General features: G+C 40.3%; 2 protein-coding genes across 2 annotated transcripts in view; one reads left to right on the forward strand and one right to left on the reverse strand.

Moving 5' to 3' along the window:
• LOC144685954 (gamma-aminobutyric acid receptor subunit beta-2) overlaps window positions 1–588 on the reverse strand; it is a 401,666-nt gene extending 401,078 nt beyond the window's left edge. Inside the window, exons 1-2 of the mRNA XM_078551016.1 lie at window positions 376–588; window positions 130–221 (exon numbers count right to left, since the gene is read on the reverse strand). Of these exons, the coding sequence (XP_078407142.1) occupies window positions 130–221; window positions 376–452 (169 nt within the window). The 5' untranslated portion in view covers window positions 453–588. The remainder of the gene's footprint in view (window positions 1–129; window positions 222–375) is intronic.
• Window positions 589–7,717: 7,129 nt separating this feature from the next.
• Window positions 7,718–27,326, forward strand: part of LOC144685287 (gamma-aminobutyric acid receptor subunit alpha-6-like) — a 44,295-nt gene continuing 24,686 nt past the window's right edge. Inside the window, exons 1-6 of the mRNA XM_078549706.1 lie at window positions 7,718–7,890; window positions 8,072–8,202; window positions 8,530–8,597; window positions 9,112–9,332; window positions 9,426–9,508; window positions 23,510–23,653. Of these exons, the coding sequence (XP_078405832.1) occupies window positions 7,760–7,890; window positions 8,072–8,202; window positions 8,530–8,597; window positions 9,112–9,332; window positions 9,426–9,508; window positions 23,510–23,653 (778 nt within the window). The 5' untranslated portion in view covers window positions 7,718–7,759. The remainder of the gene's footprint in view (window positions 7,891–8,071; window positions 8,203–8,529; window positions 8,598–9,111; window positions 9,333–9,425; window positions 9,509–23,509; window positions 23,654–27,326) is intronic.

A 27,326-nucleotide genomic window follows, 5' to 3' on the forward strand; every position in this document is an offset into this window, starting at 1 on the left:
ACTTCCAAATCATTTTCAGATCCGTTAAGCACAGTAGCCAGGGGAGAGAGAAAGACACATACACACATACACACACAAAAAAAAACAAAGGCTGTAAGGGATCATCACATTAACATTAAATCAAATTACCTCCGAAATCTGGCCTCAAACGGATGTCATAGCCCTTCAGCAGTCTATCAACGGTCTCCTTCACCAATGACATGTTACTGGGGTCATTGACACTAGAGAGAGAGAGAGGGGGGAGGGAGGGAGAAAGAGAATAGTTGAGAATGTTGTTTCTCTAAGGTTGAAGTAAATGTGGTATTTACAAATGAAGAGGTGCAGAAAGAGAGAGAGAGAGAGAGACACCTCCAGCTGCCCGGCGCTATGGCTTACCTTTGTGCACAGACCATCGCCACGAGCAAGGGGAACGAGAAAGCCCTAAAGTAGCCCCTTTTCCGAACTCTCAGCATCCCTAAGTTTTCAGATGATTTCGTCTTTTTTTTTCTCCCAAGCGAAGGCAGCAAGAAGGAGAGAGAGACACACACAGAGAGAAGGGGAGAGAGAGAGAGAGAGAGACAGGATCCAACTTATTCTGACCAGTGCAGTAATTCCAAGGTGGGGGGCGCCTGCGCACACTCCTCACTCACAACATCAAAAGGCAGAGGAAGCAGCTTCACTTTGCAAAAAAAAAGATATATATATATATATATATGCAGGAAGGGGTAAAAAGGGAGAGGGAGAAAAATAGAGAGAGGGGTGAGGAAGGGCGGGAAAAGAGAGGGGGAAGGGGGGAAACAAAATGTCTGTGGCTGTTTTTAAGCAACGTCTGTTTTCTCTTCTCTCTCTCTCTCTCTATTCTGTTTTTTTTTCTTCTTCTTCTTCTTCCCCCCTTTTAGATGCTGACCGCTAAAGCATCCGAAAATGCCGGGGAGGAATGACAACCGTGTGCTTGTCTCTTGCAAAAATCTTGGCGCATGGTGCTGTTTAGAAATCGCTATCCTCTCTGTCGACTCGTCATTCCCACAGAGGGGGAAGAGGAGGAGGAGGGGGGGGGAGATAGGGGCAAGATTTTTTTTTTAAAAAAGGAAATTTGGTTAATTCTGGGAGATGTTCAGTCAGTAAACATAACACACACAGCACGCACGGCTTCCTTTGTAAAAAGGAGGACAAAAAATCCACTGAGATGGGAGCCTGCCAGCTTCCGCCTGGCTCCGCATTAATATTCGTGACCACGCAGGGACACGTTCATCGCCTATCCTTTCTTGAGGGAGGGGTGGAGGGGATTTTTTTTTCCCCTTAATCTTGTATTTTTTTTTAATTTCACGTTGAGAAAAACCTCGAGCTCAGCGCTGAGATCGTCTGCCTGCTGGACTTGGGATGCGAATGCGTTGTTCGTCCACAGGCTGAGCCGTTAACCGCAGCGAGCGCGTGGACCCTGCAGCTCGAGCCTAACGGTTCTCTATTTTTTTTTCAAAAAATTCTAATGGACGCTGGGTCACGTGAGAGCGGGCTTGAGGCGGGAAGGTGGGGGGGGTGGATTTCCTCGGCTCTCCACACGGCCGAGGGACACGGAGCAAAAGATGCGGGCGCGCTGTTTTTCTATGCCTCCCCTCCGAAAGCTGCCCTTTCTATTATCAAACACGCACAATTCTACGGGAATGCAGCACCTTTTTTAAAACACATCATGCATGCACTTGAGATTTTTACGTCGTCCATATGATACCCACTTCTTTAACACCTTCAGACTTCGTTAACACTTTCCTTAAGACTTACAATAACGCCCACCCCCTCAGAGTTTTCGAAGTGCAGTGGCTATTTTTCTCCTCTTCTCGGAGGGCAAAACGTTTTCTTTTTGTTTGGTGCTACGTTGTGAGCACCTGCGCCAAGCAGCTCTGGGAATTTTGAGACTGTGTAATTACAAATAACCCACAAGAATTTGAACTCCAATTAGAGTGGAGCGTCCGATTTTTATTTTGGAATAAATTCCACTCAAGTTGCAATTGGCTTTTTGGGACGGAATTGAAATGGAAACAAATGCAGTGCGTTGATGTAACTCTGAAAGTGGGAAACTTCATGCTGTCCCAATTAATTTCTCAAAGTAAAAGTTGCAATCTACGAGTCAATAAAAAATTTACGCAGTACGCTTAATGAGGAAGATGACGATAATACAAATTGTTCGGTGCTTATGGCAGTTTTGCAATATTGCGCCTAGTTTCGTCGACCGGTGGTTGTGGCTGAACGAACGAGATTATTCTGATTTTATTCGGAGATGGTGTGTGAGGAATCGAATAGGGATTTTTTTTTTCTTTTAGTTTGCAGCAAGTATTTTGTGAGCTATCCCCATCGAAATCCCACAATTTATGTAAGCTGAACTGTAACATTTCACACTGCTCGAAGTCATGGTTACAAAAGACCTCAAAATTATTAGCGGAAGTTTTGTTCTAAAGCTCTAACTGCCTAAAATGGATTTGAATAATTGTTAGACCAGAGGGAAAAAAAACATATTGCACCTAGTTTGCCTTCTATCCATCCTGGCAGCCGTATATAATGGTTTGTTGATTGATCATAGCAATCAATCTCCATCATTTATTCTACAGCAAACAAATGAAGCGAAGAAAGCCGCAGTAGTAGAAAGTTAAATTAATACCTAGCAATTTATGCTGGGTCAAAAATGGAAAACTTGTCTAAAGATGTTGAAGAGCCAAGACGATAGCATTGTCCCTCTTGGGTAGAGTAAACATATACTCACCTATGAATAGCACACAGCCCATGAACTCATGGCCTTTCAATTTGTCACTACTATTCGATCATGTTTCAGGACCCAGTTTGACCATTTTTTCCCCTGTGCAAATGGGTAGCAATCGTTACGGTTTCCAATGATTCACACTTTAAAAATTCCTCATAACTGTAAAGTAGGTCAGATTTTATTATACACAGTATATTGGTTCCCACACTCTATTCCTCACATGTTGAGTTTGCCATTTTATTCAGGAAAACACAGGACTAATGAGAACACGTGCAAGATGGATCACTAGTGAGTAGGTCATCTAAGCATTGCACAATTCTCGCATCTCACTTGTAGATAAGCAGAGCTTATGAATTCTAAATAGCTTTTGATCTAAGAGATGGATGCATTTTATGGAGCATTTTTAAGTACTGAGATAGATAAATTACATATTTACATTTTCCAAATATCCAGTGTTTAAGTTGCAAGAGGCTAGATGACATAATTAACTCTAACAACTTTTATCAATTAATTTGATGACCACGTGCAAAAATGTGCCAAGGACTTTCACAAAACCTTACACCTTCTATTCAAGATTATTATGAAGTGCCTTGGGACATTTTCCTATGTCAACGCACAAGAGATTATTAGCAAAAATTGAAGTACAGGGAAAGATGTGTTTTGGTAATTGGAAAAAGTAGACAGAATAGAGATAAAGGGAGTGTTCTCTGATTGGGAGGATGTGACAAGTGGCATTCCATTTCAAACTGTTCTGGGGCCTCAGCTTTTCTTCACATGTACTTATGTCTTGGATGGAAGAATAGAGAGTTGAATCCCAGTTTGCAGATCACACTGAATTGAGAGACAGAGTTGTTTGTGTAAATGGAAACAAGAATTTACAAAGAGACATGGACCAAGAAGATGGCCAAAACTATAACAGATAAAAGTCAATGTTGGAAAATGTGAAGTCATCCACTTTGAATATGAAAAAGGCAAATTGTAATATTTTCCTAGTGCAAGACTAGGACCTGTGAAGGTGCAAACATTTATGTTATGCATCTGTAAAGGTCAATAAGATATAGTGCACAAGTATAAAAAATACTCAAAAAACTTAAAGGAATGTGACCTTTATCTCAAGGGTCTGGCCTACATGTGACTCCAGATCCACAGCAATGTGGTTGACTCTTAACTGCCCTCTGAAATGGCCTAGCAAGCCACTCAGTTTGAGGGCAATTAGGGATGCACAACAAATGCTGGCCTTGCCAGTGATGCCCACATCCCATGAAAGAATAAAGAAAAAAAAAATAGAAAAGTGAAGAAGTGACACTTCAGTTATACAGAGGATTGGTTGGACCCCATTTGAATAGTCTGTTCAATTTTGGGCACTGAACCTCTGGAAGTGTTTGGCCTTTAAGATGGTACAGTGCAAAGTCACCAGAATGATTGAGTTTTAAAGGTTTAAACTACAAGGACACACTACATAATAGGAACATACGAACAGGAGTTTATTGTTTAGCCCCTCTGGCCTGTTCTGCCATTGAATGAGATCGCATCGGATTTGTGACCTGACTTCATATACCTACCTGCGTCTGGTATTACTTGATGCCTTTGGGGTTAATAAAACCTATCAATCTCAGATTTAAAATTAACAACTGACCTAGCATCAACTGGATCCAAACTTCTACCACAAAAGCAAACTGCTGCAAATGCTGGAAAGCTGAAATAAAAACAGAAAATTATGGAAATATTCAGCATCTGTGGGGAGAGAATAAGAGTTATCATTTCAGGTCAAGGACCTTTCTTCAGAAGTTCTGACGATAAAATTCAACATTGCCTCCAATGTGTCAGCTCACGATGAGATGAGTATTTGAGGACTAGGATCTCAAACCCAAGACTAGGCCATGGTTTATCAGGCAGCAATGATCCCAGTGCTCCTATACTTTGGGGACTTGCACAACCTACAGGAGGGACATCAAAGCACTGGAGAAGTGCCACCAGCAGTACCTTCACAAAATTCTCCAAATCCAGTGGTAAGAAAGGCAAGCAGCATCCTCTCCCAAACCAACTTGCCCAGAACCCAGGAGCAAATCGCTCAAAAACCAGCCCCACTGGGTGGGGCATGTAGTTTTGTATGCCTGACACTAACTCATGAAGCAACTGCTCTACTCAGAACTCGGTCGCAGCAGCAGGCTCCCAAGATGATGGCAGAAATGCATTAAGGATGTCCTCAAAGCATCCAAGAAAAGGCCAAACTTCCCCACTGACTATGGGAATCCCTGGGCTTGTGATTGACCAAAATGAAGAAGGCTCATTCAGGAAGGTACCGAACACATCTAGAGACTTCATTGGGAATGCACAGGGATGAATTCAAGGCATCAGAAGGAGTGCATAAACCCCTAAACAACCTTTCTAACCATCCCTTCAAGACTATCTGCCCCATATGTGGCAGAGTCTACAGATCACACATTGAACTTATCAACCATCTCAGAACTCATCCAACCTAAGTGGAAGCAAGTCATCCTCAATTGAATGATGATGGATTCTTTACTCCACGTTAGTTAACCCAATGGTGAGGTCCACACCAAGTCTTTTTAATATACAAGAGCAAAATACTGCAGATGCTGGAAATCTGAAATAAAGACAGAAAATGCTGGGAAATATTCAACAGGTCTGGCAGCAGGTGTGGAGAGAGGAACATTTTTAATGCACTTTCTCTGCAAAATAAAAGATTGAAGAAAATATGTTGACACTATAAAATGATCTACTTGCTAAATATTTAACAAGCTACTGTGTAATAGCCTATTACGTTTTATACACGAGCTAATTATGAATTAAATACCCACCCACCCCCATTTACAGATGGGAGCAGTATTCTTCGAAGTGTACCAATTTATTGTGGCAATTCGCTGCCCGTCAGCTCCAGCGGAACTTTTCTCATCGAGATGCGAAGAACTCGCAATTCCACGCAAAGTGCTACAGATGATTTGTGTTGTGACCTGGCGCGGTGTTAGTTTTATTTCTCCCAAACATTGTAGCAGTCAACACAACTATTGAAAACATTTTACTAAATCCAATACGTGATTTTCTCTTGGAAAATCAGCTTCCAGTGACGGCGTTAATTCTTGATGAAATCACAACTTTGTCCCAGCCTCAGTTTTAGTGCAGGAGTTCTTGACGGTAGGAATGGAAATGAAATGTTAATTATTTCCTGCGCACAACGTCTAACCCTGTTCGATTCGGAGCGCGCTTCCCCTGTATTACGTTGTTGCTGGTTTAATGGCATCGACAAGCAGCATAAGCGAACTATGCAAGAAGAAACGTTACATTCATTATGGTACTAGAATGTTGCTCTGGTAGACAAAGCCATAACTTAAATTAGTGTGAAAGTTGACATTTTATTATTATAAAAACACGATCTTTTGTTTTAGAGGGAGAAGGATCAAAGACATAACTATACACATGTCTAAAGACAAAAACGTCAACTGTTTACCATTGCTTCGAAAAAAACTATAGCAACCATTACTTCAACGCTGAATGTCATCACGTGAGACCACAGCAGAATACATTGGTTGTTGGCTGTCCTAATTTGCAAGGTTAATATCATAGGATATGTATCATTTTATGTTAGTCTGCAAAGATGGACGATCCGTGGATTAAGAACGTTGCCTCCCCTCCAAAAAGGGGCATTTTCTTCGCTCAGACTCCATTATTCTCTCCAATATTCAGTGTGTATGAATATATGTGGGACTTGGGGAAACATGCCGAGGATGTATGTAACATCCGGAGGTTTATTGTAAAATGATCTGTATTGGCTCAGGTAACACAAGCGAACTACACAAGTGTGGAAACCGATATGATTGAGTGATCAATTAGCATTATTTTAGTCTAATTTGTAAGTGTATACAATCTTTTGTGTGGTGGAAGCATTGGTGTTGGGGTCAAGGAGGTGAAGATGACGATGTCAGAATTCACTTCCCTGAAAATTATGTCTTGCAAATTTGAGAACTGTCAATCCATAGCTAATAGTAAAATATATCACTATATGTACAAAATGATATAGATAAATTCAGATTCTAATGTTTGTTTTATCTTACATTCAAACATGAAAAATTCCCAAGTCAGGCATTACATTAAATGAAAATTTATAGAATTCTCTGGAATTTACAACACAAAACAGGCCATTCAGTCCAATTGGTGTGTGCTGTTGTTTGTGCCCCACCTTACTCCATTTAATCCTATCATACAGGTTAATAACAGAATACCTTAATAGCAGTTTGGCTGTTGAATGTGTACACATGAATAATAGAAAAATGCTTGTTTAATAGAATATTCATTGATAAGACACTCACTTAAGAGTTAAATCAGGAAGTTAAAAGCCGACAACATTTTAACTGCTTACCAACAGGATTGGGGCTCGCAAGGCTTGAGCCGTGTAGCAGTCAACAGAATCGCTCATGTCCCCCCTCACCTACCACCCCCACCCCCCCCCCCTCCCTTCCTAATTATCTAGATTATATCTGATAAAGAGCTAAAGCCTATCACTTAAGTCCCTCAATCCATCGCAAATGTGTGTGTGTGTGTGAGGGGGAGGATAGAGAGAGAGAAACCGTGTGATAGCCTCGGATGGATTCGTGGAGACTGGCAATGTAAAAACACGGATAAATTACGAGGAGAACATAAGCTATTTGTTGGATATTTAAAATAAATATAGTATCAGAAGGAATGTCGTAATGTGCAATCTAATCTCTCTCGCCTGGGTGCCCATTGCCTTGCCAGGATCCCTGACGGCTCCTCGCTAATTCCTGCCAAAAGTATCAGTGGATTTCTTGCTTTTAATCTCCCATGATGCCTTATTCGATTATTGTCAATGTTCGCCATCCCGGACCGGCTGTTAAACTCTTTAGTTTTAAACTGAGGCACTCAGTTGAGCCTCGACAACAGCAGAGAAATAAAAGGAGAGTGGAAATTGCCTCCTTCGAACGCAAAGGGCTCAGCACTGAGGTACTAAAGTGTTCTTTTTATCGTTGCTTTGATTCTTCGTGAAATGGCACAATGACGGCAAAAGTGAGGAGGCTTAGAATATGGGACACGCAAATGGTTACTGCTGACATGAGATCTGTGGTTGCAATGCCTACCAGCCGCGTGGGTTTACTGATTTTTGCCTGTTACACAGCACTGTGGTGGTGAGTCTTATCTTATTTACGTTTCTACTTAGTTGAATCCTTATTTGTTCTCCCCATGCATTTTAATATGTAGTTTTTTTAATGTGGTATTTGAATAGACTGAAAGCCAAACAAAGACAAGCACTTTCTTCTTTGATTACCAAAGGTGCCCTTGACCTCTAATGTTAATTTGTATTTACAGTATAGGAGAGACACTCAGAAATAGCTCTTCCAATAAAGACAATGAAGTAAGAGTTCATTCGGAAAACATCACACGTATTCTCGATAGACTTCTCGATGGATATGACAACAGGCTCCGACCCGGGTTTGGAGGTAAGTAATTTTTTTTTTCACGTAGCCCTCGGCTTGCAACAGATTCAAACCTATTTTCAGCCCTTATATGGCGTACTTCTTAATACGGTTTCAAGTCTGAACAAATCGTAAATGTTTACACTCTGTTGCAGACGGGTCCATAGCAACACTTTTGCATGGACTGAGATGATGGTGGAACTCAATGCCGCCCAGAAACATTGCCGCTCAAACTTTGAGTTTCATTTTAAATTGTATTTTATATTCTTCACAGGTGACACATGAAGGTAACGTGTACTCAGAAAAGCGCAACCCAAGATGATCTTTTAAACCTTATTTGGTCTTTTCTAGGTCCTGTCACTGAAGTGAAAACTGACATATATGTGACCAGTTTCGGTCCTGTATCTGACGTCGAAATGGTATGATACTAAAAATTAAAAGATATGTTATAAATCTTTGATTTTTTCAAACAATAACACTCATGCTAGACTTGCTCATCAATGTAAACTTCCCATTTCACCGCCTGCCGAGACGTTCGTAATAGTTTTATTATTTTGGCACCTGGGCAAAATGTCATTAAAGAAGATTATTCGCCTTAATCTGTTTGACAATCCCTGTCGCCAATGGTCTCGGTGATCGTTTCATTTTTTGGCCACAAATACTATATAGTACCGTAATCTCTTGGAGAAGGAAACCTTTGTCTTTTTAAGGAGGCCAAGCAAATCTCTAAGCATGTCAAATCACTAGAATGTCAGTGTTTATTTTTTTTTACAGTATGGATACTGACACTGAGTAATCCATTGAGCTCTTGTCCCTTTGTGTAGGACAGGGTATTAATGATACTGGATTATGCATCTACAAAGTGACCATTTTTTATTCATGCAGTAAAAGTGATGCAATGTAATATTTTTAAGCGATCTCATACTTTTACAGGAATATACCATGGATGTCTTTTTTCGTCAAACTTGGATTGACAAGAGGCTGAAATTTGATGGGCCTATTGAAATCCTTAGACTGAATAACTTAATGGTCAGCAAAATTTGGACTCCAGACACTTTTTTCAGAAATGGAAAAATGTCCATCGCTCACAACATGACGACACCCAACAAGCTTTTCAGGATCATGCAAAACGGCACTATACTTTACACCATGAGGTTAGGCATAATGGTTTACTGGGGTGTTACATTTATCTATTTGATAACTACATAATATTTTACATAAATAATATTTTTCTCCTCCAATTCCAGGCTCACAATAAATGCGGCATGTCCTATGAGACTAGTGAACTTTCCAATGGACGGGCATGCATGTCCCTTGAAGTTTGGCAGCTGTAAGTCTCAGTATTCAATGTGTTTTGGGAATTTCTTAATCAAAACTAAGAACTATCAACATGCTAGGTTGACTAGAGGACTGGATGAATTTACAGGGCTAAGGTTAGGAAATATTACAGGAACCACTGCAGTTTCCATTCTAGAAGAGAAAAAGGCCACTTATTATACTCGCTGCAAATCACAGATAACCTTTATAAATCAGTTTAGAATACATAATGTGAGGCTTGGTTTGGCAGGAACATTCTTGCCTTTGAGTCAGAAAGTTGTGGGTTCAAATTCCACCCCAGAAACTTGGGTATATAATCTAGACTGACTCACCAGTGCAGCACTGAATGTTAACTATGCCCTGTCTGCCCCCTCAGATGGATGTAAAATATCCTTTGGCACTACTCAAAGTAGAGCAAGGGTATTATCCCCAGTGTCTTGGCCAATGTCTATTCTCAAAGCAGAGTACCTGGTCATTATCACACTGCTGTTTATGGGAGTTTGCTGTGTGTGAATTGCCTGCCACTTTCCTGCATTACAACAGTGACTGCACTTTGAAGAAGTACATAATTGGTTGTAAAGCACTTTGGGGCATCCTGAGGTCATGAAAGGTACTATATAAATGCAAGTTCTTTCCTTGCATATATCTGCCTAATAAGTAATTGATAATGAGTTATACCATACAATAAATATATTCTTCCAGTCAATGAGTCTCTTATGGTCATAATTGTAAGAATGAAGTTCCAGCAGAATGTAAAGATTAACTATGTCTCATACAATTACATTACATCCTTAAATTCACCATGAGTTATTTTATATTGTAACATTTTGAAAATTTTTTTTTCCTTTATGTATATTTTATGTTGCCTAAGGCAATGGTTGAAGGACCCCTTTTCAAATGAATTAGTGATCAATTAGAACCGCTGGTCTAAGGGTGCATTTATGCTATAAGGTCTTTGCAGAAACAGGAAAGTACCAGTGCAAATCCAGAGTCAAGGCCAGACCTGACTCCTAAGTGAAATGGAATAAGAGGACCTTGGAGGAAATAATCTCAGGGTCCTTCGGTTTAGCAGCATGTTGAGTGCAAATTCAGTTTGGCGACAGCTTGTTTAATAAATTATTCATTTTATTCCCTTGGCACTTTATAAACCCACCAAACTTCAATTTAACTGTTTGGAGAGTAGGGTTTCTCTCTTTCCTATTTTCTAAGAGATAATTCAGCCCAAACCAATATTCAACACACCCACATCTCTCTTCTAGACAAGTTTGCTATCATTCCAGCTAGGCAAGAGGCTGAAGATGCAACTGCAGTTCTGTCTAGTTGGAAACTTAAACTGGTCACTGCAGCGTAAATACATCTTTACCTCTGTTGCAACACATATGGCTGCCACTTAAATTAATTTTTTTCAACCAAAATTGCAACTATAAAAAGAAATATTACTTACAAATTGGCGGTGAAATTGGTCCTGGATGATGATACAAAATGGGAGATAGTAAATTGGCATCCTGTTTCACATCCTGCTTGATTTGTTTTTTTTCATTAATGGAAAAGAAAATTGGATAGAGAATAAAACAGGCTGCAACTTGCTATTGCCGTTTTGTGGTACTGCACAAGACCAATTTCACCTCCATTGACTTTTTAATGTGTGTTTGTAAAATGTTCTCCCCTCTCTTCAGCAGGCTGTAACTCATGCTGTGGTACAGTTCGATAAATGCTGCTTCACTTCTATACCTTGCCTAAATGGCCATTCATCTTGTGTGGGCATTGACAGTGAGTGTCAATTCTGATCATCAAGGGATTGGAATTTTCTTTGGAAATGTAACCGGGAACTTTCACCCAAAAGTATACCCCTTCGTGTACCTAGTTTGCTGATGTCTATTTCGACCAAAGTTTCCTGTCAAACTAATTAACATAGACCAGAATGTGAAAATGATCATAAATGAACAGAAATCAGCATTAACCATCGCTGCCAAAGGAAATTGCACACAGGCCCCACAAACTGCAAAAGACAAATGGCCAATTAAATTAAAATAAAAGCAAAATACTGTAGATTCTCGAAATCTGAAATAAAAACAGGAAGTGCTGGAAATACTCTGCAGACCTGGCAGCATCTGCAGAAAGAGAAACGGAGTTAACATTTTGAGTCAAATATGACTCCTCTTCAAAACTGTTAAACTTTTTCAGTGATATTAGTTGAGCAATAAATGTTGGCCAGACCTCAACTATTCTTCTTTAATAAACACAGCATATATTCCTTCTTTAGCTATGCAATTAAAAGTTTCAATCTATGGAAGCATTATTTAGAGCACAGTATGTTTAAGAACAAGCATTGTGGAAGCTGTTAGCAACTAATAAGTTCTGTTTAATGTTAAGCCAGCACTGGCTGTCTTGGGCTATTGTGTTCGGTGGGCAGTGTGGGGACTGGAGTGTTTTATAGACCCCTTTGATCAAATTTTGGTTTCATGTTTGTAAGATTCCTTAAATGTTTGGCTTTCTGTTTGCAGTGTCCCTTTAAGGGCTTGCATTTTGTTTTGTCCCTCGTTTTTTCCTAATTTAGCGTAATTAAATTCATTAAAAGAAAAGCACTGGTTGTCTGGTGTGTTAGAGGGAAGAAGTTTGCTTTGTAGTAGGCAATAAAACTCTCCACTTAAGCATCCTAGTCCCTGTGTATCCTTCACATCCAAGCTCGGGAGGTAACCAACATTGGTAGCAGAGGATGGTTGTCTGAAAGTGAAGATTGGAGACTGAGATTTACTTCCAGACAGAAGGTGAAAATTGCAGTTAATTTTTTTTGAGAGAAGATTGTAAATGGAGGCTCTATGGGGAAAGATGACTTACTAAATGCCTATGAGGCTTGGTCAGACTTTGACAAAAATGGATGATTCGTCCATAGAAGAATACATCATGGAGTTTAACCGACTATATGCAAGATTGCAGCGGTCTCACATGGAAATTCCTAAATCAGTACTTGCCTTCAAATTATTGGACTGTGCTAGGATATCAGACATGGATAGGTTCTTGGTTTTAACCGGATTTAGATTCGAAGAGAGAGAATGTTTATGGATCAAGTGTCTGAAGCCTTAAAATTTCTGGGAAAGTATTCATTTCCAGCTACTTTAATGGCGCAAATGGGCTCTTCGGCAGTGACACCAAAAATGGAAGCTACAATGCGAGCAGCATTTTGGGATCGCTTGAATATAGGGCCCAAGCCTCTGCATGACAGAAGAATCACAAACAATAGGTACGAGGGCAGAGACACTTTTGGGCGCTATAACAGCGGAAATTGAGCAATAATGGAAGGAGGATGAACCCCAGAAATAACCAAAGGGCAGTCAACAAGTGCTTCAGATGAGTATCTAAGTATTATATGCATTGAATTGCCAGGAAATGAAAGGCAGAGTTTTTGAGACGACACATGACATCAAAGGTACAGAAGACGAGGAGGACGATGCCGACTAATCAGAAGGAATTGTATTAGTTATCAAAAGCTTCAGTCCGGTAATGAGTACCCTAGTCACAGATTCATTCAATTGCAATTCTAGATAGTGGGTGGATGTCCACAGTATGTGGAGTGGACTGGCTAAACTGTTACATGAATTCTTTAAGTAAGGAAGACCGGAGTAAAGTCAAAGAATATGACCGTCCTACTTGTTTCAGATTGGTATTATGTTGAAATCATTAAAAGGAATAGTAATTCTGTGTAAAATAGCAGGGGTAAATCACTTTATCAGTACTAAAATAATAATACAGAGATAAAAACAAAAAACTGCGGATGCTGGAAATCTGTTCTGTTGAAAGGTCATGAGGACTCGAAACGTCAACTTTGTTCTTCTCTGCCAATGCTGCCAGACCTGCTGAGTTTTTCCAGGTATTTCTGTTTTTGTTTTGACTTTATCAGTACTGATGTTGCATGGAGTGCAATACCTTTACTGTTAACTAAGCCTTCAGTGAAAAAGGCCCAAATGAAGTTCGACATGAAGCATGATAAAGCCATTGTCTTTGGAAAATCTGTGGATTTGCAATTCACACAGTCAGGACATTATTGTATTCCTTTAAGGCCTATCATCTCTAGACAGAATGTTAAAGAGGTATTAATGACAGCTGGGGATAAGGATTTAGGGTGAAGAAGCAAATTATTACAAAACTACATTGACAATTTGGCTTCCTTCTGGCCATAGGTTGAAGATTCTGTTAAAGAATGCAAGGGTACTGGATGAGGAATACACTAGACTTGTCAAGGATATTAGTGAAAAATGCGATATTTCTAAAAAGTACAAGAGAATGCCATCACAACCAGTAGTAAGTCTTCTGTTGGCAAGACACTTTAATGACACAGTAGTCATGGACCTCGAAGCATGGGATAAGAAATACTTTTCTTCTATGTTTTGTAGATGTATGACTAGATTTAGTTTGTCAATGGTAATTTTTAGCAAAGACAAAAAAGTAATTATTGATTAAAATCATGGAAAGATGGATAGACAGGGATGGGAGCACCAGCTAAATTCTTAATGGACAATGGAGGAGAATTTACCAAAGTGGAATTCAGGAGTATGTGCGAAAATTTGAATATTGTAGCAATGCATACAGCAGCAGAAAGCCCGCTTAGTAATGGGTTATGTGAAAGAAATCATGCTATGATTGACTAAATGCTCTCAAATTTTGGCAGACTGACCAAATTGTAAATTGTCAACTGCTTTAGTGTGGGCAATGCATGCAAAATACAAGCTTCAGATGGTTGGGGGCTACAGCCCCTATAAGTTTAAGGCATGAATCCGAAGATACCTTCATTAATGTGGACCATCCCCCGGCTTTGGAGGGGATTACCATTAGTTAGAATTTTGCAGAATATTTGAATGCTATGCATGTGGGGAGGAAAGTATTTATTAAGGCGGAAGCTTCAGAAAAAATCAGGAGAGCTTTGAAGTACCAAATCAGGCTATCAGAAATGCATTTTCAGCCTGGGTATATGGCATATTATAAAAGAGAAGGGCAGAAAGAATGGAGAGGCCCAGGAAAAGTTATAGGTGCTGATGGTGAAATGATAATCTTGCAACCTAGTAACCAAACTGTTTGAGAATATTTGGCACAACTTACTGTCCCTAATTACAAATTGATGGAACCTGAAAAAATGATGGAAACTGAAGGTGCACCATGCATCTTGCACGCATGTATCCCAGACCTGTGAGAGTAGACCAAATGATAGTGAAGATCAGGATAGGGCAATTTGTCACAAAGATCAACTACCAAAAGTTGGAACGAGGGTGGCATATATGCCAGAAGGGGCTAATGAGTGGAGGGAAGCCACCATAGTAGGAAGGGCAGGAAAGGCCATTGGGAAATATAAAAACTGGCTGAATGTACAAGACAAAGGGCAGAATATCAGATCTATGGATTGGCAAAGGAAGTGAAAATGTGGATAGCCAGGAAATGTATACGTTCAGTCAGTGAGCCAAAAGGTGATCACAGCCCAAGGAAAATATCAAGAACTTGTGAAAGGAAGTCTAGACGCAGGATGGACAGGTCAAGTAGTAGCAGTCCAGAAAGGGACAGGCGATCTAGTAGGGTACATAGTTTAACTAGAGCAAGGACCACAGAACAGGCGAAGAGTGACACAAGAAGTAGAAGCCCCTACAATAGAGAAGCTCTAGTGGCTACGAACAAGTTATATGGTAAATTAGTGAAGGAAGCAAAACAAAAAGAACTTGACAATTTGTGAGAGTTTGGCATTTACATGAAGGCATCAGGCAAAGGACAACCAGTGTTGTCCCATAGATGGATAGGTACAGAGAAAGTACTTCTGAATGGGATATGTAAAGCTAAGACCAGACTGGTAGTTTGGGGATTCAAGGAACAGCTGGGCAACCAGGAAGTTAGAGCAGATGCCACAACAGCAGGAAAAGTAAGCTTGAGGATTTTCCTAGCACTTCTAGCGACATACTTGTTGAAATTTAAATTCATTGTTGTCAAAGCAGCCTTTTTGCAAGAGAGAAATTTCATAGGGAAGTATTCTTAGAGCCTCTAAAACAAGCTGGAGATATAGAGGGGAAAATATGGAGGTTAAATAAGTGTATTTACGGGCTTAACAATGCATCTAGGATATGGTATTTTTCAGTTAGGTCGTTCTATTAAAAGCTGGTTGTGTTCAGCTAAAAGTTGAACCAGCAATGTTTTATGGGTACTATGAAGGAAAGCTTGCAGGCATCTTAATGCACGTAGATAATTTCCTCTGGGGGATATCTGTGACATTTGAGAAATTTGTAACATAAAATTATAAAAGAATTCAAAATTGGAAGTCTGGCTTCTGGAGCTTTGAAATACATAGGGTTGGATATTAGGCAGACTAAGTTGGGAAGAAACAAAAACAGAAAATGCTGGAAAAACTCAGCAAGTCTGACAGCACCTGTGGAGAGAGAAACAGAGTTGACGTTTCAAGTCCATATGACTCTTCTTCAGAGCTGAAGAAGGGAAGAACCCTGACTCAGCAGTCTTGCCTAGAGAATGTTAACATGATCCCGAAAAATTGGGCCAGATCCTCTCAAAAAGTGGACTCTACAACTAAAGAGGAAGCAGATCAGTTAAGAAGCTTAATTGGGCAATCAAACTGGTTATGCACGCAAACTAGACCAGATGCGTATATTGGAACTGAGCACCATGCTGAAATATGCTACTGTTGGGGAAGTGCGGAAAGCAAATAAGACATTAAAGAAGTTAAGTTCCGAGGAATGCACAATCAGATTTCCAGACCTGGGTGACCCGGAAGGGATAAAATTAGTTATTTTTAGTGACTCCTCACACGCTAACCTCCCCGATGGTCATTTGAGTATAACAGGGTTCATTATATTTTTAGTGAGAAGGAACAATAAATATTGCCCATTTGCTTGGGAATTGAAGAAGATAAAGAGAGTAGTTAAAATCCCCTCATGTGTGGAGACACTTGTGCTGGTGGAGGCGACAAATATGGCTATATATTTAGCAAGTATTTTAAAGGAACTTCTATGTAAGGGGCAACCGGGAAAAAAATGTGCCCATGGAATGCTATATAGATAATCGTTCGCCCTGGGACAATGTCCATTCAGCAAAGAATGTTGCGGAAAAGAGGTTGAGGATTGATCTCACGAATATATAAGAGATGTTGCAAAGAAAAGAAATTTCCAAAATTAAATAGGTTGATGCAAGTCGCCAGCTATCTGATTGTTTCACAAAAAGAACCACTTGTTGAATATCCTCGAAGAGGGAAGCCTTGTACTATAATGGATTGTGACAACATGGAAATTTTCATGTTTTAACCTTATTCATTTTTTTTAAGAGAAAGGGGAATTTGGATTATGTCAAAGAGTGATTGTATTATCAGATAACATGTATTTTAATTTTGAATGTTTTTTTTATGCATGTCAATTTCATTACAAGAAAACGGGGGAAGCTGCTAGCATCTAATAGCTTCTGTTAAATAAATGTCAAATACCCAGTACTTGAAGGTAACAAGGTGAACAGGGGCTGGGTGTTGATTTGTTAATTATACTCAATAATATTTAAGGAAGATTTAATCAGCACTGACTGTCTTTTGTTTAATGTTTGTAAGTTGCCTTTAACATTTGATTTTTTTGTTAAGCATCCCTTTAAGGGGCTGCACCTTGTTTTGCCCCTCATTTTTCCTAATTTGATTTAATTGGTTTAACCTAAAGAAAAGCACTGGCTGCCTGGTGTACTAGAGGGAAGAACTTTGTTCTGTGGTGGGCAATAAAGTTCCCTACTTAAGCACCCTAGCCTTTGTGTATCCTTCACATCCAGGCGTGGGAGGTAACCAACAGAAACTTTTCCATTTTTTATAACTTATACCAATGCCATAAAAATGCATTCAAAGTATCATCAAACACAATGTAGGCCTCAAAAAATCACAATATGACACTAAAATAAGTGGGATTATTGCTCCTACAGTTCTGAGCATAATATTACACCTGTTTTTAACCAGCATAACTGCAGGAAGTTTGTGTATTTCAATCTTGGAGTTCAGGCAGAGTCAGTATAAGCCAAGATATATTCGGTTGCAGAAATCAATGAATGTAAAAGAACGAGGACATTTAGACAGTGTAATAACATACATAACACACATGCTGTCAGGTGTCAGCCATAGCTCAGTGGTAGCTCTCTCAACTCTCGCTCAGAAGGTTGTTGGTTCAAGCACTTCCATTGAGATTTGCGTACATGGTCCAACGTGCACCACCAGAGGTGCCATCCTTCAAATCAGATGTTAAACTGAGGTTTCATCTACCCTCTGAGATGATTGGATTGTGCCGTGGGGTCACTTACAAAGAAGAGTAGTTGAGTTCTGAACAACATTTATCGCTCAACTAATATCACTGAAGAAGTTTAACAGTTCTGAAGGGGAGTCATATTCGACTCAAAATGTTAACTTGGTTTTTCTCTCCACAAATGCTGGCAGGCCTGCAGAGTATTTCCAGCACTTTCTGTTTTTATTTCGGATTTCCAGCATCTGCAGTATTTTGCTTTTATTTCAGTTTAATTGATTGTCTGTGTTTTGCTGTTTGTGGGACCTTTCTGTGTGCAAATTGGCTGTTGTGTTCATTACAACAGCGACTACACGTTGGAAAGCATTTCATTGAATGTGAAGTTGCTTTGGATGTCCTAAGGTCATGATAGACTCTACATAAATATAACTTATTTCTCTAGTGACCACATTTGCATATTTTTTTTGTGCCAGGTAATTATTTTATGCCCTTGTTACATGATTACAGCAAACTCCAACCCTAGATGTCTAAACATGCACACTTTCTGCCACTGGTAATTGATTAACTATCTGAAGCAAGACTCCTGTCTGTTTTTCCTATTTGCTAACTCAGAGCCACTAAGGCGAATTATAGTGTTGCAATTGTTGTCTTAGCTGAGATCAACTAGTTCAGCGAAGACCCTGAATTAAACCTGGGACATTCCTAGTTTATGTAACTTAGACTATTATGGAAATTTCTTACAGTTGACTTAATGGTAATATACATTTCAGCATGGTTTCTATTTTTTCCCACTTTGTGATGGGTGTTCTTTTAATTCTTGTATAGCAGAGACAGCATGTTGCAGGTGAAATTTAACCTAAATATGTATTGAATTTGGTGGAAAATGATATGATCCCTTTTTTAGAGGATAAAGAATGGTTTAGTAATAAAACTACCACTCAGTATATATTGCAGGACTTCATACAATATTTGTGGAAATCTCAACATGGTTTACTACCAATGAGTTATGGATCTCCAGAAAAATATTCATATGGCTCATGCTTTTTTATTCCTTTGTCAAGCCAAAGCACACTTACTAGCTAAAAACAAAAAACTGCGGATGCTGGAAATCCAAAACAAAAACAGAAACAGAAATACCTGGAAAAACTTAGCAGGTCTGGCAGCATTGGCGGAGAAGAGTACAGAAGTTCTGTTGAAGGGTCATGAGGACTCGAAACGTCAACTGTACTCTTCTCCGCCGATGCTGCCAGACCTGCTGAGTTTTTCCAGGTATTTCTGTTTCTGTTTTTGTTTCACACTTACTAGCTACCTTGTTTCCAATTCATTTCTGATCTGTTTCTTGAATTTCCCTGGCCTCTTTTCAACATCTTGTTAGTTCCCATTTCTTTCCAAATATTTCCACTCTTTGTTTCAGATTGATGTCTCTCCTTGATTTTCTTTCATCTTTGTTGTTGTATTTTTTGTCTTTTGGCTTGCTTCTTACCTTTCTGTTGTCACTTAGCTTGACATTCTCTTCCATGCTGCTCTCCCAGATTTTCACTCTAAGGGGAGTTTATGGTACTTGCCTTTTTTGTTATTTAATGTGATTGGTAGGTCATGCAAATACAAACTAAGGGCCCAATTTTCCACTGAGCTCTGAAGAAAAATATCACTTCTCAAAAATCACATAATAAAATAAATTCAGAAACTTAAAACGTAAACCTCAAGGCTTTACTTGGAAATATATGATTTATCAACATATGTTGAGAATGAGATACATACTAATTTGTTATAAATATTACAAAATAGTCAACCATAATATGTCAGCTGTAACATTTGCTTATAGTTTATTTTCCAAAATTCATGACTTTCTAGCACATCTTCAATACACTTTTGCCTCTTTGGTTCTGATAAACATAAGGATTAGACCAGTAACAGCCCAGTAAAATACTAATATTGACTGGTGTGTGTAAATGAGCCCCATGACTTTACTTTAAAGGTCAATACATTCTAGTACTCAAGTATAGTGTTTAGAAACATTTAAGAGCAGTTTCTAGTGAAAGCCAGTTTGTTCCATTTACAGAGCTCCCCCCACCACCACCACCCCATGTATTTCAGTAGCACTAAAGGCAACATTTTTCTCTAATGGCTAATTTTCTTAAAACTAAAGTGGATAAAAAGTGCTGAATGGTACTTTTTACTGACAACTGCTTTTGAACACAGATTAGCAGCAGAGGAACAATGCAGCATGCATTCCTACTAAGAGACAGCAGAGGCTAAATGTATTAGTGTTTGATACTAGGCATGATTCGGCAGGTGTGCAGCAGCACTGTGCTTCAGTAGAGAGACTTGAAGACGGTGCTGATTTTGTCCATAGGCTTTATCATCACACTTGACGCAATGGTGAACTGCGGGGACCAATTAGGCACCTTGATGCAACTCTCATGTCAAACATAACCAACTTTGTCTTTGCCATCGCCCACAGGTTAGTCTGGAAGGGGCATGTGATCAGAAGGGGAGCAAGACCAGGGAGGCAACAGCCCACAGTTGTTTTGTGGGGCCAAGAGGAACATTCCTGCTTATCTTGGCTCCACAGAACTTGGCAGTTATGGGAGTTCTGCCTCCTCTTTCTGAGCTACCCCTTAAAGGATCCCTGATTTGGTTGCTCAAGGTCTTGAAATGTTAGTCACAACTTGCACATCCAGCATCACCTTAAAAAAAAAGGTCCTGACCAATTTAGCAGTGGCCCTGCTGCTCGTACAAATTGGGTGCAGGTCTTTGACCTGCCAAGCTGGTTATTGTTGAATCTGTTTTGTGCTTGTACTTTGAAATTACAACAATGTTGAATTTTTGCCTCACTTATTCCTCGGAGTTTTTAATCAGTTTTAATTTACCTATAGTGACAGAAATCCAGAGATAAATTGTACTGATCCCATTAGAAAGCTATGTGATGTATCTTAGTGATTTCTTCACTTAAGCACACGTGCTTTAAAAGCAATTTATCCCAATATATCATCATAGGCATGTTAATATCAATATAGCAATGAGTTCCTGATGGATACACTAGTTACAATGGAAGCAAGCAACTTTTCTTAAGAACTTATTCTTAACAGATTGTAAAAAGTAACCAATTTAATGTGTAAATTATCTGAAGATCTCTCTGGAAAAAAGCAAAGCCTTAGAATTTGTGATGCCTTAAGTGGCACTGTTATTTTGGAAAATGTATCACAAATTATTTTCTTTTTTAGTCAACGTATTGCAAAATAAATTTTAACTACAAATGGAGAAGAAGCAGGCTTGGTGTCAAGCAGGTATCCCCCTGCAGCTTGCCAAATTTGAGAGGGTGGGCTGTCAACTGACTCTCATACAGAACTAGCCAACATTCAGATCCAAGCATAGGAAGGGATCTTATTGCAGGGGAGGCCTCAAGCAAGCAGGAAGTGCCCTGGATTTGTTTTTTGTGGACTCAGGAGGAGCTGCACTTGACTCTCAAAAATAATTAGATATTTCCTAGTTTGTTTTGTAAGTGATCTCTAGTGGTTACTTTCAGGACCACTGTGTAGTGCATATTCTATCCATTTGTACCTTGATTTAAAATATTTGGGGACCCCAATTTGGGTACTATAAAGAGGCTCCCACTTGCTTCAGCTGGGCACTTGACCACACTTTTTCATACAACTTCCTTCAAAAAATGTCATCAAGGGATGTTTACTCCACAGCATTTAATATAGCGCATCTTAGTTTTTGCCAGAATTAGAATCAAAATAGCATCAGGTTGACCTGCGAGGGGCAGTTAACTTCACTCACTCCAGGCAAATTAGCAGTGGGCAGATTGAGTGGCAATGCGGTTAGTGTAGCATTCCAATTTTAGGGTTGTTACCACCCCGTTCTCAGTGAGCTGAGTTAAAATTAGCCATTACAGGTTGACTTGATGCTATTTCAATGGGCAGGATCTTCCAGTCAGCGAGCGGGGGCGAGGCCCGCTGGCTGACGTGTAAAATGACGCGGGGTGATGTTGGGCATACGTCCCGACGTCACCCCGCGTCATTTAGATTGTCGGTTCGGCGGGCATGCAGCCGAGTCAGCTGCGTGCCCGCCAAACTGTCAATGGCCACTTAAGGCCTTTAAAAAAGTAATTAAGGTAATTAATGGACCTGCCCATCCAACCTTAAGGTTGGCGGGCAGGCGAGGAGGTCAGGCGGCCTTTAGAAAAAACATGAAACCTCATCCACAGGCAGGATGAGGTTTCACGAGGGATTTTAAAATGTAAGAATATTTCAAAATAAAAGATATGGACAGTGTCACATGAGGGTTCATGGCAGTGAAATTTTTTTCTCAGCTTTATTTAAAGTTTAACATCTGAGCCGATCTCCCTGAGGCAACACTTTGCTTCAGGGAGATCTGTGCGCTCTTTCTCGCACATGCGCGAAAGAGCACACTCCCAGCTGAAGGAATCCCCCCCTGCCCGCACAGGGAGCACATAGCACTTCCTGGCGGATGTCTTGCTGGGCTGGCTTTAATTGGCCCACCCACGTAAAATGGCGGTGCGCCCCCGACTGGGGGTGTTGATCAGGAAACCGCCCACCCGCGCCCGCTGCCGCACACCCCCCCACTAACGGGGGGTGGGGGGGTGGGGAAATATTGCCAATTATAATTCTAATAAAAGCTGAGATGCTCTGCATTAAATGTTCTGGAGTACACATTCCTCGGTGACATTTTTGAAGTAAGTTATAATAAAAAGTAAGCTTGTTAGTTCTCATGAGGAATGAAAACTAGCATAAATTGCACTATGAAACCAAACAAAGTCCAAATCTTTGCTGAGGAAAGGTAATCAATCCCAGCGTCTGGCATGCCTTACTTGAAGAAGGAAAAAAAAGAGAGAGAATTTTTTTTGTTAAGCCCTCGGCTAACTTTGACTCTGATATTGAAATGGCAACATGCCACTCTGGATGTTCAGGACAGGACTTGGGGCAGACAATGCTGAAAGCACCCTTGCGGATGCAATGCATCCACCTCAGCCATCCCAGTCACCCTGTTTATGCAATTTGGGAAGGGCTTGTGAATAGGCATAGGTGGATGATGGAATACTGATGGAGCAGAATCCAGTTTATATTATTTCATTGCAAAGTTTGTTTCTGATGTGAAAAACAAATCCCTGAAAACAGCAGTATTTGAAAGAATGTTCTACATCAAGCTATGTTAATGAGTGCTTATACATGGAGAGGACTAATTAGGGACCAGTAGAGGGGCACCAGAATAACAAATATTCTATGTTTGTGCCAAAGGGGAAATATTTAGAGATCCCTTCATCAATTTTAAATTTAATAAATAAAGAAAAGCAGAAAATAAGCAAGCCAGTTCATTTCTCAAATGCATTACTTGGCACTTTTAATGAAATAAATCAGTTAGCTCACTTTTCAGTGTTCTAAAGTTACCTTTCTGTTCACCAAATTGAAAGATGCTCAGTTTTAAATAGAAACATATGATAAAGGTATGGTTTTCAGACAAATGAAGTATACAAAGATGTTCATAGAATCCAGTCATCAGGTTGGCAGAAGGGAACTGTTAACAGGCCGTATAATTTTTGAATTAGTTCAAGTATTTTGTACTTATTTTTTAGGTATTTATTGCTTCGGGATGTCTTCTGTTGCTGTCCTTGTGAATCATCATTGATGTAAATAAGCACAATGGTACTGTTAACTGGTGAAAATAGCTTACTGGGTAATTTAAAAAAGAAACAAACTGTATATGATGGGAGCATCCACTGGAATATGACATTGAATTTGCAGATGCCTACCCAAGAAGTGAAATCATTTACACATGGAAGAAGGGCCCCTTGTACTCAGTAGAAGTACCAGATGAATCTTCAAGTCTGCTTCAGTATGATCTTGTAGGCCAAACAGTGTCCAGTGAAACTATGAAATCCAACACAGGCAAGTGGAATTATTTTTGGATTTGTGTTTTAACATTTAAGTACTGGTTGTTTATGGTTTTAAAAATGTCAAATTTTACTATTTAATACAACGTTTTGAACTATCAATCAACTGATAGAGATGTTCAAAATCATGAGGGGGCTGGACAGAGTAGATAGGCAGAAGCTGCTCTCACTTGTAAAAGGATCAAGAACGCGAGGGCACAGATTTAAAGTGATTTGCAAAAGAAGCAAGTGTGACATGAGAAAAAACTTTTTCACACAACGAGTGGTTCAGGTCTGGAATGCACTGTCTGGAAGTGTGGTGGAGGCAGGCTCAATCAAGGCATTCAAGAGGGCATGCATTAAATGATTGTTTGAATAGAAAAAATGTGCAAGCATATGGGGAAAAGGCAGTGCAATGGCACTAGTCATATTACTCATTTGGAGAGCTGGTGCAGACATGATGGGCCGAATGGCCTCCTTCTGTGCCGTTAAGGTCCTGTGGTTCTGTGAAGGAAGAGACCAGATGCTGTAAGTACAGAATGATTGTACTCTGGACCCATCAATACATTTATGGAATTGACTAGCTGAATTTGAAAATTTTGATTTTAATATTGGAAATAGCAACATGTTATAAAATATGTTTCACATTTGTTGTGATTAATACACAACACTGCATGAACTGGTTTGTGTTGCAAGACAACAATGCATTGGGCGGTTACATTATATCATATCAGTGCAGCACAAGCAGGTTTTTTGCAGTTACCAGAAGGTGTTATTGTCTGGCACTACGTTCCTACCTATGTAACTGTACATAATAACAACTACTTGCCATTTGATGAAAATTAGATTTGAATGGTAAGCTTCCAGATGGCAGGCACCTGCAACTCTACAACATGACTCAAACTGCATGATACAATCATGAAATCCTGCCATCTGTTTGAAATGCAGACTTGCACTACACTGAGTTATCATTCCACAGACTCCCATTTTACAGCTTAAAATAATTAATAACTTTCAAATTTTAAAACTCTATTCTGAGAACAACGATTAAGTTTAACCAAAGTATCCACACTGCTGCATGTAAACTGTTTAGAATACAATTTGCAATGGCAGACATTCACTAAATATTTTTTTTTTACTGTTTTCACATCTTTTATATTTGACTTAGAATTTCATTACTTTTGACCACGTAAATATATACAAAAATAAGAATCTAAAAAGCAAAATGGATTTAGTTTTCTGAAGAATAATTACAATGTACCTTCACTTGTGATTTACTTTGTTTAAATTAAAATTATTCAAAAACTTATTAAATTTGCATACATTTTGAAGGATATTACAAGCAGGTGATGATTTCTAGATAGTAATAGATTTTGGAGTTGAGAAGACGTTAATAAACTACCAGAGCTACTCTCATGCGTCATTTAATGTGTTACTTTCTTGGAACATGCTCTTGCCTATCTTTAATACATATAGATGTGTGTCTCAGATGAGTAACACAAAGCATTGAGATGATTTTATAAAGTGCAAAAGTAAGGAGGAACAATTTTTCTGTCGTATCTCAATCTAAATGTTTGTTATAGACTTAGGGTAGACTCTAAGCTGTATTAGAATCAATAATATGCAGATGGTATTTTTAAGGTGGCATTTTTATTTCATTTCTCCGAGTGGTGTTTCATTGGTACATTAATGGATTTAATAAACAGCATACTCCCATAATTGTGAAATGATATTGTATTATCTAATTTGAACAGAAGTGCTACTATACCATTTTATTTGAACTGAAGTGATGTGGGGTTTTGTTTCACTGAATGTCATAGGAAAATAAATCTGATGGGTGTGAAATTTAAAAAAATCTCATATAATCTAAAACAATCACCTGTTGTGTGTGATAACATTACATTTGAGATAACTTTTTAATGTTTAGCTTGTGTTTGGTGGACGGAATTGTCCCAGATTTGTGTAAAATGCAGCAGCAGGTGGGAAAAAAGTCATATCGGTGCTTCCCCCCACCCCCAAATTAATAATGCATTCACGGGAAACACACCAGATTGCTGGTGGGCGGGCTCTGATTTTCCCGCCCTGCCGTGACCTCAGCGCTTCCTCGCTCCATGCACCATATTTAAAGAGCGCAAGCCTACTTCATGCCTACAGACCAGGACTGCTTCAGGTGACAGATGCCCCAAAAGCAAAGAAGACGGTAGCCCCCCAAATTTAGTGACACCTCTCTGAGGCCCACCACAATGTCCTTTACCCCTGCTTTGGCCGCAAGAGGTACACCAGAGTCACCAATCCGACCTGGGAGGCGGTGGCAGCAGCGGTCATCGGCAGTGGCAGTCGGCATCACTGGAACACCAAAGGAGGTCAGCCATCCAGTGCAGGAAGAGGATGAATGCACTCCTCTGTTCCGCCAGGGTAAGTCAACTACCTCATTACTCAACTCACACATCCACAGGGATCTTGTACCTCAAGGGACAACAGCACTAACTCTCAAACCCTCATCTCTATCAGGCTCGTATTCTCTGGAGTTTGCGTCCTCATCCCATCCAATGGCTCCGCTCACCACACAAACATTCCATGCAGTGCTATGCATCCTGCACTCTCTCACACCATCTGTTTTCATGCAGGAGAAACTGGCTCACAACAGCATGGAGAGGTCTCAGACTGTGGGTGGAGTGGCCCACATTAGGCTCTTCACTTACTTTGAGGAGTGTACCATCGCACTGGCTGGTGAGGATGTGGACCGTGCCTGTGGCAACGATGAGGTCAGTGATGAACAGCCATGTGAGGATCCTGCACCACATCATCCCTCTCTCAACACAACTGTGAGTGCTCTCTCTCATGATTTTGACTCTGCTGCCATGCACTAATTACCTCTACTTTGGTTCACTCTGGGGTGCTCTGCCAAGTGACTGTCCTCAGCCAACCAGCCCCTCAACACCATCCAGGCCCTCCCCTCCAGCCAAGAGGACACCTCCTCCATTGAAGAGCTGGAAATAACCAGTCTTGAAGACCCGTCACAGTGCTTACCCACACCCTCCACCAATGCAGAGACACACACCTCGGTGGGACCTAAATGTAGTGCAGTGTAGTGGGTTCACAATCTGGTCACCACACAGACACATATCGCAGCAGGAGGAAACAGGTTCAGCCAAACTCCCCAGCACTCGAGGACTGCTAAGCAAGAGGCATCTATGAGGCCCGGTCAGATGACGAGTCTCTGGATTCAGCCTTCCAGCTCATTGTGGAAAGTCAGCAGAAGGTGGGGGATTATCACGCAGAGCTGTTGGAAGGCTTCAACAGAGTGGCGCACGAGTCGGAGGAGTGGGTCCACCTGATCTCTGAAGTGGTGCCCACATGTATGCTTATGGCGGTCTCCATTGCAAGGATGGTGGATGCCTTGGAGACCCTGGTCCAGCAGAATGTGGAGATGTACGTAGACCTGCACTCCATCACAGGAGCCATCAGTGAGTTCCTGGAGTGATAACGCGAGAGAGAAACTGGGCACATCGACGTCCCCCAAGGGGCACCGTCCCCTCAATGAGTCAGGCCAGGGCCCTCGGGCACCCAAAGGGAGGAGGATTGGCAGCTTGACAGCGCTGGTTCATCCACTCAGGAACCTCAGAGGCTGCCCTCTCCCTCTGAGTCCCCTTTTGCCTGTGACCCCGTCAACTTCGTCCTGTCACCAC

This window comes from Cetorhinus maximus, chromosome 10 (genome assembly GCF_964194155.1).
Source record: "Cetorhinus maximus chromosome 10, sCetMax3.hap1.1, whole genome shotgun sequence".
Classification (NCBI taxonomy): Eukaryota; Metazoa; Chordata; class Chondrichthyes; order Lamniformes; family Cetorhinidae; genus Cetorhinus; species Cetorhinus maximus.